This window comes from Prinia subflava, chromosome 14 (genome assembly GCF_021018805.1).
Source record: "Prinia subflava isolate CZ2003 ecotype Zambia chromosome 14, Cam_Psub_1.2, whole genome shotgun sequence".
Taxonomy (NCBI): Eukaryota; Metazoa; Chordata; class Aves; order Passeriformes; family Cisticolidae; genus Prinia; species Prinia subflava.
The window spans coordinates 10,863,613-10,875,651 of record NC_086260.1 but is presented as its reverse complement, the minus strand read 5'-3'; the positions used below and the strand labels follow the sequence as shown (position 1 = coordinate 10,875,651).

Here is a 12,039-nt window from a genome sequence, read left to right as displayed (position 1 = left end):
TCCTTAAAGATCTTCTGAGAACTTAGTTTTGGATGTGGCATGTGATCTGGTCTGGTCTTAGCAAGAGCTGGGCTTTCAGAGTGCAACCCCGCATTCACAGGAGGAATTTATTGAGACACCAGGCTCTTAATTTCCTGCTGCATGGACCTGCAGGAACTGAGGTCACAATGATATGTGGCCAAGTGCTATCACACCTGGAAAGCTCGGGGTGGGCTGCAGCCTCTCTGTGCCCCATTTTACCCCCCTGTGTAACATGTGGCCACAGCACCCTTGGTCAGTGATGGGCTCTGTGTTGGCCAACAGGACCCTGTGCTCCCAGAGAGCCTGCAGAAGGGATTTCTGCCTGCAGAAGCAGAGCAGGGAGTTCTGCATCAGTTCCAAAGGAAATCCATGCTATGTAAAACCTGAGCTCTTAAATATCTTGAGTAGCATCCTTAGGGAAAGCAATCTCTATATTTACATCTTCTCAATCTCTCCTTCAAAACTGCTCTGATGCACAGACTGAAGGGCCTAATTTCCATCCTGGTTTTGACCAGGGAGCCCACTGCAGACAAGTGGTTTTCTTGGCTCTGAGTTCTGCATGGTGTAGAGCCATGCCCCCACAGCTTTTCCTGGCCTTTTTGGAAATGTACAGAAGGGTCTAGTGTAGCCAGGGATGTGGCTCTCTGCACTGGAAAAGGTGTAGGAGGGCCAGCAGTTTAGATTATGGGAATGAAACTTTAAAATGTGAACAAAAAGGAAGATCAGGGAATTTAGCATGAAAAGCTCAAGCTGGAGTGAGTGAGAGGGCCTAAGTCAAATTGCGCAAATTGCCTTAAGTGCAAGCAAAAAATTTGCAGGCACTCTGTGTATGCTCAGTGTGAAGCCAGGCTTAGCTGGCTATTATCACCAGGACCACTGTCCATGGAACATTGGAGGATTTCTTCTCTAATCTTGTACGTGTTTGTGTTTGGAGCAAGGACTGTTTTATGAGGAAAGGCAGGACCTAGAGTTTTGATCATGGCATGTTAATAGTGGAGCTGTTGATCAGAAAATGTTAAAAAAAAGTGTGACTGTAACTTTCTGTCTACTCCTGATGACATAGGTTACATTCTCATGGAGTCCGTCATGTAATGTATGATTTTGTCATTGAATCTGTAAAAGATTCTGCATGCCCAGTCCTGCTGCCTGTACTGGCTCTTAATATTTAATGTCACTGTGCCCTGCAATATTTAGACCCTGATTGTTTATTGCTTATCAGCTTCTCCCGGGCAGTCTGGTGTGATTTGTCCATGGAGATAAAACACCAGAACAGACCAGAGCTGCAATAAAAAGAGGACTGATAGGTAGGAAGGTATCAAAGCTGGTGTTAAATGGGTGAAACTGAACCCCCCATGCCATCGGTGTTGTCCTTCTCCCTGTGTGGAGGAGAGTGTGCAGTGGATTTTGTTCCTATTGTAGTCACCTTGCTGCAGGAAATGGCTTTTGGCTCTCCTGCCGTGGAAGTAGGAGCTGAATGAGTGGGGGGCTGAGATAGGGGTGCAGAAGGTGTTGGAGGCTGACGGATGGGTAAATCCAGATATGAGCCATTGTGCTTGCTCAGGCAGCCCCACTGAAACAGGGATTGACTGGTGCTGAATGTGTGTGTGGGGCTGCTGGAGTGGGCACTGGGGTGGGAGGGGAGCTGACAAGGGGGAGTACCCTGAAACAGATCCCCCCTTGGGGTATGTCCCTCTACAGCTTCTAGTCTGTGGGCTTTTCCTGCCACTGGCTCCTCTGTTTGCAAGACCAACAGCCCCTGCCCAGTCCTCAGGCAGCTCCTCTCTTGCTGTGTTGTTTAGGGTCCAGGAAGGAAAAAGCTGTTTTCCTGGAGCTGAGAGGGGAGGAGGGATCCAGCTGATCTCCAGCTGTGCTGCAGCCCATACTTCCTCCCTGACATGTCCCTGGTGAAGGCCTGTTACCCCCGCCTGCCTTTTTTCCCTGGAAATGAGGCAGTGCCCATTCTTGTTCTCAGGCAGCAAGGCTTTGAGCCCCTGGCCACAGGAAAAGACTTTGTCTGATCATCACTACATGTCCTAAGTGAGCAGGATGGTGAGGGTGGTGGGACAAGCCTTTGGCATTTACATCGGGGTTATCTCGGTCTGGTTGTTATGTGGGCAGAAGCTGAGGGAAGCTCAAGAAAGAAGGTTTATGCTGCCCTGTTGAGCTGAGCAACATCATTAAGAGGTAAATAATTTGGATTTGTTGAATGAATAGCAATTTCTAAACTATGGAAAATCTGGGGGTGGTGGCTCTGGGTCTGCTCTGCTTGCTGTGATGGGCTGTGTTTCAGAGGGGACCAGTAGCCAAAGGTTTGGACAGTCTCTGTAGGAGCCAGTGCCTTGGCAGTGGAAGAGATGACTCTTGTCTTAAAAACTCAGTATTGAGTCCTTTGGGTGAGAACTTTCTCCCCAGGGCTTTCTCTGGAAGGTTTAGGTATTAACTCACCCCAGGCTGGTCACCGGCAGCCTCAGTTCTGTGGGAGCTGGGAGGGTGACATATTGCCATGGTTTCATTCATGCCTTTCTTGCCTGGGGCCTGCTGGGACTCTTGGGATGCCTACAGTAATTAATGAACAGGGAAAAAAAAATAATCCAGTATTTCTATGATGTGCTCTGCCCTTCACTGTTGTCACCCAGGGCTTTATTTTTACATGCAGAAGAACAGTGGGGTGCAGAGAAGAGATCCCTGTTGCATATTGCTTTGTACTCTTCCTGCTCTTACCTTCCATTTTGCAAGGCTGACATTCCTTCTCCATCTGTTATGGGGCTTTCCAGAGCTCCCTCCTTTCTTCCCAAGGCTTGAGAAAAAGCAGGATTGTCTTACCTGCCTGTGCTCCTCTGCCTTGCAAGGGACATTTCTGTGGTGGGATGTGGTGCTGAGGTTTCACTGAGTATTTTTGCTGGAATGGGAACAGGCACTGTGTTGCTGAAGGCATAGTTTTGAGATGCTCTGTTGCTCCCTCCTCAGGGAACTGATGCCCTGGCAGCTGCCATGCTGCCCCCAGGGACCCTGCAATTCCTGTCAGTTCTCTTTAGCCTCAGAGGCAGAGCCCTTGCGTGGCATCCAGATTGTGCAGGGTTGGTGGCTGCATGCATGTTCTGTGCAGAGGTTAAGTTGCATCACTGTTGCTTGGATGAGGGTCAGAAAGACTGCCACCCAGCCAGGTCATAGCATCACATGGAGGGGTCTCTTGGGTCCCCCATCCCCCTTCCCTTGTGCCACTCAACAGCTGCCAGTGCCTCCTGCCTGGTCCCTGGCAGCCCCAGGGCAGTGCCTGCCCATTGATTTGTTTGTTGGGGGCCCCCTCTGACTGCCTCATCCCTGAGCAATGCTGGTTGGGAAATAATTGCAATAATAATAGAGATATTTTGCTCCTTAGTGACTAGATGATATGAACTGGGCTCTGAGCCAAGAGGGTTTTGGAGGGCAAAGCTGTGAAATCAATGGCTCAAGACTGCCAGAGCTGCTGTGGGGCTTGGGGCTAGGGGCTGGCAGGGATGGGACCTGCAGCTTTATTCGGGATGAAAGTGGGACGACTGCCTTAACCCCATCACACATTGTGTGGCTCCCAGTGGGAGCCTGTAATTCCTCCTACTACTTCATTGCCACTTAACCATCCATCAGTCTCTCTCACACCTGGATTTGACAATGCTAAAGGTGCTTCTCCTGTGCGTTATTCTGGCACTTGCTCCCTCTTTCCAGCAGTTCAGTTTTGGTATAGAAAGATGGGAAGGATTTTTTCTGACAATTTTTTCTGACAATTTTTGTCAAAATTGCTGGAAAAGTGAGTTGGGCTATACTTCCTACCCTGCTGATGGAGCAATGCTGCCAAACTTGGTCAGGAGAAATTTTGGGAAAATTTGCAGATGGTAAGCGTGCAGCTGGTCAGTCCTATGCTGTGCCGTGTGGGCTGGTGCCAGTATAACTGGCTCTGCTGAGCCCACTGAGCATGGTGGAGCACCACTTATGTGGGTGGCTGAATAAGAGGAAAAGATGGAAGTGAGTTTAAATGAAAGGAAAAGGTGATTGAGAAGTTCTGGGTAAGGTGTTGCTGCATTGTGGGGGCCTGCTGGATGGGGTTGCTGCCCTGTCTCCTTCTGTCTTCTCCTTCCTATGGCAAACCCAGTGCTTCACCCAGTTCCCACCCTACCTCCCGGAGAGGTGCAGTGAGTGTGTCTGTCCTCAGCCCACGTGGCTGAACTCAGGATCCTGCCTGGGTATGACACGCTGGCAGTAACACATGCTTTGAGACCAGCTGGGTGAACCTATGTCACATCTGCCAGTGTCAGTGAGGTGCTGGATTTGTTGCTGAGCATTTGAGCATTGATTTAGATTAGGTATCTCCTTGTTTTTTGCTTTGTTGTACCAATATGATTGAAGTCCCAATATTCTCCAACTCAGGCAGATGTTGGGCTCAGGACAAAAGCCTGACTTGCACTCATCTTTACCAAGTGAATGGGTTTCACTGAATGGAATCAGGCAGCTTGCCTATCTCCTTGGCAGGTTAGTGATGAGGCAGGAGCATCCCAACCCTGTGTGAGCCATCAGTGAAACCTTCTCTTGCAAAGGTGGAGAGGCAGAACCCAACTCTGCCAGACTGGAGCAGCCCGCAGCTGCCTGGTCCGGCGGGAGGCGTGTGTCTGATCCCGGTGCATTCCTGTGCGGGCAGCTGGCGGGATGGCAGGGGAGGTGGCCAGGGGAGCAGTGGGGGCTGGGGGAGCAGTGGGAGCCGGGGTGTTGGCTGCCAGCCTGCCCTGCATAGCTGGGATGTTTCTGTGAGGCCCATCCTGTCATCAGTCCTGGGACCAGCCCCTGCAAGATGCATCCCCACAGCCCTTCCCGTGGCCCTGCTGGCTGTTGTACTGTTGTACCCTTCCACTGGATGACCGACTCCTGCCTCTTGGCACAGAGCACCTGTAGGGTTGGCCCTGGTAAAGTGTGACTGAGGCACTTCTAATGGCAATTTCCTGGTTATCTGAGCAAAGCCAGAGGCAAATCCTCACGACCCTGGACACCAAAGTTAGGTAATCTGAAATACAGAGGGAGGGAGCAGGAGCCACTGCCTTGATCTCCCTGCACTTGACCCCCAGCATGACAATGTCCTGCTCTCCAGCAGGACACCCAGCTCCCAAGGCTGTGTCCATGGGACAGATGATGCCATGGCCCTGCAGCTGCTCCTCTCCCTGCCTTTTGCTGCATCTTTTTGGGTGAAAGGAAGAAGAGAGTGTATCTCCTTGGAGCAGCTGATCCAGGAATTTAATTTAAACCCTTTCCCTTCCTTTGGAAACTGGAGAGGAGCATATGTGTGGCAGCTGCTTGTTGTGAGGAAAGGCATGTGGAGGGGCAGCTGGTGTCCCTGTCCCCACACTGTCTTACTGCCTTGGGGTGATCCCAAGCCATATGCCAAGAGAGGCTGTGCAGGCTGACCCCCCCAAGGCCATCCCTTTCCCTGTCAGCCCCCCTGGCTAGATGTGCCTTTTCCAGCTGTAGGCTTATCAGCCTGGTGTTATGTGACACTATGCAGCAGTTGTCACCTCTGCCCTGGTGCGGCCAGGCTGCATAGGCCCTCTGCTGCCTCTGGGAGGTGGCCCCATGACTTGTAGGGGCAGCTCTACCAGGACCCACTGTTCTTCTGGTTATGTTTGGATGGTGTCAAAATCAAAGCAGAATGCTGGGGGTGTTCACACGGCCCTGCTCTCAGGGAGGGGACGTGCACCTGCTGATTTGGGTGTGGGAGCCTGGGACTTCCATGGTGCCTGAGCTGCGAGCACCAATGGCCTTAGGAGGGGAAGGTTTCGCTCCTGGGGCTGCACTCTGCCCTCCACCCATGACAAAGCATCTTCCTCCTCCCGACTCAGCCAGGTGCTACAGGGCTGCTCACTGGTAAGATGACAGGGCAGGAGGGGACCAGAACATGGGCACAGGTAGGGCAGGGTCCTCTTTCCAGCATTCTCTTCTCACAGCTGTGTCTCATTCCTGCTTGTTTAATCTCTGTCCCCAGTGGAGATCCTTGGGGCTAGGGAACTCTCTGCTTCCCACAGCGTGTGTTGAGAGGGAAGAGGGGAGGCTTTGAAATGCGCTCCCATAAATAAACCTTTCTTTCGCATTGCCTGTCAGTACCGTGTGAGCCCCGTGGAACTGGAAAGGGTCCCCGTGAAAAGGCTGCGGAGTGTGTTTCAGGCAGATAAGTCCCTGCCTTTGAAGTGTGGCAGGCGGGCAAAAGCGCCCTCCTCTTGTAGCTGCTGCCAGCCGCTGCGAATTAATCACAGCCCTGCACAGATAAGAGTACAAAGCCTGGCTGAGCACTTCTCCTGCCCGGAGGAGGGGTCTGCGGGGGACCGCTTGGGACCCAGGATGGAGGCTTGAGAGCCTGGAGGTGGGGAGATGTAAGGCTGAGGTAGGAGAGAAGACTGGCTGTGGGGCAGTGAAGAGCCCCCTCTTACTGGTGCTGGGCTTAGAGGTGTCCCCTGTGAGATTCGGTCTCTTGGGGACCTTCTCCCTGGGTGCCCAAAAATGTGGTTTTGGTCCTGTGAGGAGCCAGTGGTCCACGCACACACCTCCCAGACCCCGCACAGACCTCTGCTGGCATGTGTTAAATCCAAAAGCAGCCTTGGCATGTTTGCAGCTGCCTTCCCTCTCCAGTGTGCTTCCTCCCTCCCCACCTGGTGTCCCTGGCCCAGACTGAGCTGCAAAGCCCTGCCCTCCAGTGCTGTCCTCTGGGTCTGCTGCCAGTGCTGGCTAGGTGCCAGGTCATGGCTACTGCCCTGCGTTCCTCTCATTGCCTGTCTTTCCAAAACTCAGCTCTGGGGAGATGCTCCTCTCTGCCTTGTGCCCATTGCTGGTGCCGTAAGGATGTTGGGAGATTTTTCTCCTGGCAGTTGGCTGATCAGCAGTGGTTATGGCAGTGGGGAAATGTCTCCTCACCTGGAAAAAGCCTGATGGTCACCTTGCCCAGAGGAGAAGTGTGCTGCCATGGAAGGGACTGTTTCTTAGCAAGGCGACATGCTTGCCTCCCCCAAAGCCTTATATGGGATGGCAGCTCCTTTCTCCAGCCAAGGCAAAGCCATCCCCAGGAACCTTCTCTGAGTCTCTTGGGAGAGGACTTTACATATGCCCAGCTGGGGTGTGCAGTGTGCAGTCACTCATTACACCGGAGTTGCCAGGGGTTGGAGCGTTGCACCCCATCCTTTCCCTCATCCTTCCTTTGACAGAGTTCTCAGCTTCTGGTAGCGCAGGTCTTAAAACCCTCTTTTAGTGAAGTTATGCTGGGTGCTGGCCCCATGGTGGTGGGCTTGTTGTTTGAGTGGAGAGGGTGTGCACAGGAATTTCTGGCAGAGCAGCCCCTAGGCTTGCTTTGAGATGATTCACCCAAGCAGGGAGTTTATGATTTCATGCCTATTGTCTTCCCCACGTGCTTAAAAAGATAGCAGCCCTTCAAGACAACTCTCACTCCTGCTTCTGTGCCTCAGTACAGCCACGGATGCTGGTTGCCCCTTGAGGTTCCTGCAGCTCCTGGGAGGAGGCACCAATGCCAAGTTGCTGCCTGAAGCCAGCCCGAGGCAGGCAGGAGCGAGGGCAGGAATCCTGAGCAAGAAATTAGTGTGAGTAATTATTAGTATTGGGTAATTATATCAGCGTCAGGATGAGGAGAAAGGTTAATATGTTTATTTATTTATTTATTTATTTATGGTAAATGTCTTTTCCCCTGGGTAGGAAGGCAGCCAGGGTGGGCAGGAAGGAGTGTGTTTCTGAGGGGGTCTGCTCTGATTAAACTGCATCCTCTCCCTTTTTCCTGCTCCAAGCTACCCTACAGGTCCAGGAAGGGAGAGGAAAGTGGCCCCTTCCAGTGTCTGTAGAAGATGGGAGGCTCCTTGTGCATTCCTTGTGCTGCTCCACTATGCTGTAGTCCAAACAGCCCATCCTTATCTTGCTGGCCAGGATGGGTAGGTTCCTGTTGGGCTAATCCTGCTGGAAAGGCCCTGATGCTGTGTTCCCATCTCTGTCTGCACAGCAGTGGGTGCTCTGGGCAGTTGGGTCCTGCTTGGCATGGGGGTAGTCTGGGGTCTATCTGCTGACACAGGTTGCTCATGGAAGTTGTGGATGCCCCATCCCCAGGAGTGTTCAAGCCAGGTTGGATGGGGCTTTGAGCAACCTGGTATAATGGAACCAGGGAGTTTGAACAGAGCTATTAGAACTAGATGATCTATAAGCTTCCTTCCACCCAAACCTTTCTATGAATCTCCTCATGCTGGAGAGGAGTGTTAGAATGCATTTTCCTGCCATGAGATAACTCAGAAGCTCCCTTTGCCCGGCACTTTGGCCAACCAGGAACCAACTTGATTACCAAGTCTTCCAAATTTCTTTTTCTTGATTCCCAAACACATCCACAGATTATCCTTAACCAGAGGGAGAGGTCCTAGAGAGAGGGGTTCTTGTGTGTGCGTGGCCCCACCAGAACATCTTGACGTGTGTCAGGCTGGGTTCCAGCCCCGCTTGACTACTGAGAGTATTTTTAGGTTCTTCCTGGAGCCTCAAATTAACTGGAAGTGCTTCATGTCTGTTGTTTTTTTAATACATCTCTTTCCCAGCACTCCACAGTGCAATAATGTAATGGTGAAATTACCCCGCTAGTTAAAAATTACTGCCAGCGCGACATCCAGCCATAGATCTATTTTAGAACCAGGCTAAAACTGTATTGATTGTTCTGTGCCGCAACTGCGGCCCATAAAAGGATTGGAAAGGTGCGTTTGTCAGTTTGTCACTTTGCTGTAGTGAGGTGGGGAGATGGTGCCTTGCTGGGTCATGGAAGGGGTGTTCCTTGTTACTCTCCTCCAGAGAGCTGGCTTGGGAGGGACTTTGTAGGGGAGAAACTGCAACCTGGGAGGGGAGCAACTTAGGAGGAGGTGTGGGGAGGCAGGGTTCTGCTGGTGATGCTGGGTACCACTGAGCAAGGGACATTGCTGGGCAGGGGTGCCACATGGCCCTGTATTACAGGTGTCTGGGGCTTGACCTCCTCTGATCTGTTTGGAGTGGGAACAAACATTGTCCTGGACCTGGGCAGAAAGATAGCCCTGCAGGAAAGGCAGGCAGAGGTTTTAGCACCTCTAGGTTCCCCAGCATACATTGGCACCAAAGTGCAGGGCTGATGGGGGGAGGGAGCACAGTCTGTGTAGAAGGCTGGTAAAAGATGCTGAGAAGGTAGGTGAATACCAGGACCATTTTGGGTTATGGTGAAGGCTCTTCAGTCCTGTGGAAGGAGGTACTGGGGATTTTTGGCCATGTCCCAAGAGTTAGCCTGGCCTTGCAAGCGCAGTTGTCACATCCCTGGGGAGAGGGCAGCCCCATTGTTCACTGCTATGCAGGACTCATCTCTCTCTGGTTGCTCAGGGGTCTCTTTCTTAATTAAATACATTTGTTTTGTAAAACTGCCTAAAAATAATCCCGGGCTGGTGCATGCAGGAGGCTGGCAGTGAATCAAAGGCGCCGCTCTAATTAAACGGGCCCCGGTCTGTTTGTGAGCCGCATACATTTCCATGCTAATCAGCTGCACACCGGGATCCTGCTTTCCCGGCCTGGATCCTCCTGATTGGAAACTGTGCAAATGCTGGTGGCAGTTTACTGCAGGAGGAGGCGAGGTGGCCAGGATGCTGAGGTGGCTGCTGTAGGGGCACAAGAGGTGGTCATGGGTGTGCTGGGCTGTGGGATTGAGTGTTATTGGGGCAGGGCTGTGGGATGTATTTGGGCAGGTGTTTCCAAGCAGCCAATTTGCCCCTCTCCCATGGGGGGATCCTGAGTCCTGCAGATGGGGATGCTGGACCAGGCCTCTGTGTGTGCCAGCACCAGCACAGAGATGATCACAGGTAGAGTTTGCTCCATCTTGCTGGGTATGATGCTTTACTGCCTACCACTGGGAATTTTGCAGAACGTATGGCTAGTGTGGCTCCCATCCCATCCCAGCCCAGCCCAGCCCAGCCCAGCCCAGCCCAGCCCAGCCCAGCCCAGCCCAGCCCAGCCCAGCCCATCCCATCCCATCCCATCCCATCCCATCCCATCCCATCCCATCCCATCCCATCCCATCCCATCCCATCCCATCCCATCCCATCCCATCCCATCCCATCCCATCCCATCCCATCCCATCCCATCCCATCCCATCCCATCCCATCCCATCCCATCCCATCCCATCCCATCCCATCCCATCCTCTGAGCATTTCTCTATCACTGTTCCCCTTGAGGCTGTCCCATGCCAGGATCAGCCCAAATCTGGGGGTATCACAAGTAATAGCATGAGCACAAAGTAATTCTGGCTCATGGAGGTGCCAATCAGGGTATGCTGAGTGGCAGAGCTGAGTTTAGCCGTGTGTGGTGTGTGCCTCCAGCCTCACTGTGCCTCCTGATGTGCTGATAGCTGGGACATCCAGAGACCGGTGGGCTTCGGAAGAGCTTTAATATAATTGTGAGCCATAAGGAGATTAAAGCCAGTGCCATGTTCCTGCTCAGGGAACAAAGGCTCTTTCTGAACCTCTGTTGACCTCCAGTTTCCTTGAGACCCTCTTGACTGCCCCGGTCAGGAGTCCAAGTGTTTCCTCTGATGGATGGGCTGACGGGAGCCAAGCCTGTGTGTGCCGCAGCGTCCTGCTGGGCAGGGCTCGGAGCCATGTGGTGTGCGAGCTGCTCTCAGCACTGCTGGGGCAAGATGAGGTTTGATGCTTTGCTGCAAGCTAGGGACTCATCTGCTCCATGCTACAACTTGGCGGGGCTTTGGGGCTGAGCAGCAGTACATAGTGGCATGCAGTGTGAGAACCAGGGATGTGTCGTCCCTCCCTGGAGAGAGATGACTGCCATCAGCATGAGTATGGTGAAATGCACCAGACAAATGTAAAGCGAAGGAGGCATTGCAGTTTGGTCTTCTGGAAAGGATTGGGATGCTTGCAGGGCAGCTGATACATTGCTGTGCTGCAGGGGATGTGGAGTCACCACATTGGTGTGGGATGGAGGAGTGGTGTCCCTAATGGGGCACATTCTGTGCCCCGCATCCTGGGTGGGGGCTGAGGTGTGTGAGGGATCGTGCTCATCCCCCCTTGCTCTCCCCACAGATCCTTGTGGACTTGCCAGCTGAGAGGAAGCACCAAGCTCTGCAGTACGAGAATGTTGTGGCCCATGAAGGCAGCTCTATCCTGCGAGACCTGGTGTTGAGCCCTGACCGTCAGCACATATATGCCATGACTGAGAAACAGGTAAGGGGGGAGGTCAGCAGTCCTCTGCTCTCCTGACTTGGCAGCCCACACTGCAGCCCTAGTCTACAGTCCTGTGTGTTGGGAAGCCTTTTGAGCAGCTCTCTAGGGGAGTCTGCCCTTTGCTTCCTGGGATTGGAGCTGCCTAAGGACCCCATGACAACTCCTCCCTGCTCCTCCCTGCAGAAACAGTGTCCTGAGGCTTTAATTGTTAGCAGCAGCTGCTTGGAATTCTCATGGTCCCTGGGGGCCAAGGGCTTCCTGACCCTTCCTTGCTGTGAGTGGCTGGCCATAAACCTCCTCCCTGTTTTGGCCACCCCCTCCTGAGCAAGGGTTTTACAGATCAGCAGGAGCTCCTTGCTCTAAACAACTTTTTGTCCTCTGCTAGCAGTTGCTTTTGCATGACAGAACAGAGGAGACATAGGGCTGGTGCGCCCCCAGGGTCCTGGTGTGCACCCCTTGGCCCCTGCCTCTGCTTGTGCTGAGCTATCTGGAGGTACAAACCCAATCTGTATCTGGTGTTGTCATCCTGGCAGAGTGGTCTGGGCACATGATAGGAAGTTTTGTTTGTCTTAGTGAGCATTTGCTTGATCCATGACCTGTGGGAGGGCTGCTGGTGTGAGTTCATCCATCCATGGGCTGAATTGGAGGGAGTGAAGCGGGTTCCTGTCATGTTGGTGACACTTTGTGGATCTGGTGTCAGCAACGCCATGCCTGGTAGGTGACACAGGGTGGCTCTGCTGGGGTGTGCTGTGCCTGTGTCTCCCAGAACCTCTGCTCCTCTGCC

General features: G+C 52.9%; 1 protein-coding gene across 3 annotated transcripts in view; it reads left to right on the top strand.

Annotated features, from left to right (window-relative positions):
* PLXNA1 (plexin A1) overlaps window positions 1-12,039 on the top strand; it is a 120,560-nt gene that overhangs the window by 44,780 nt on the left and 63,741 nt on the right. For all 3 annotated transcript variants that reach the window (XM_063411957.1, XM_063411955.1, XM_063411956.1), the window contains exon 4: window positions 11,115-11,255. In XM_063411957.1, coding sequence (XP_063268027.1) covers window positions 11,115-11,255 — 141 coding nt within the window. The remainder of the gene's footprint in view (window positions 1-11,114; window positions 11,256-12,039) is intronic.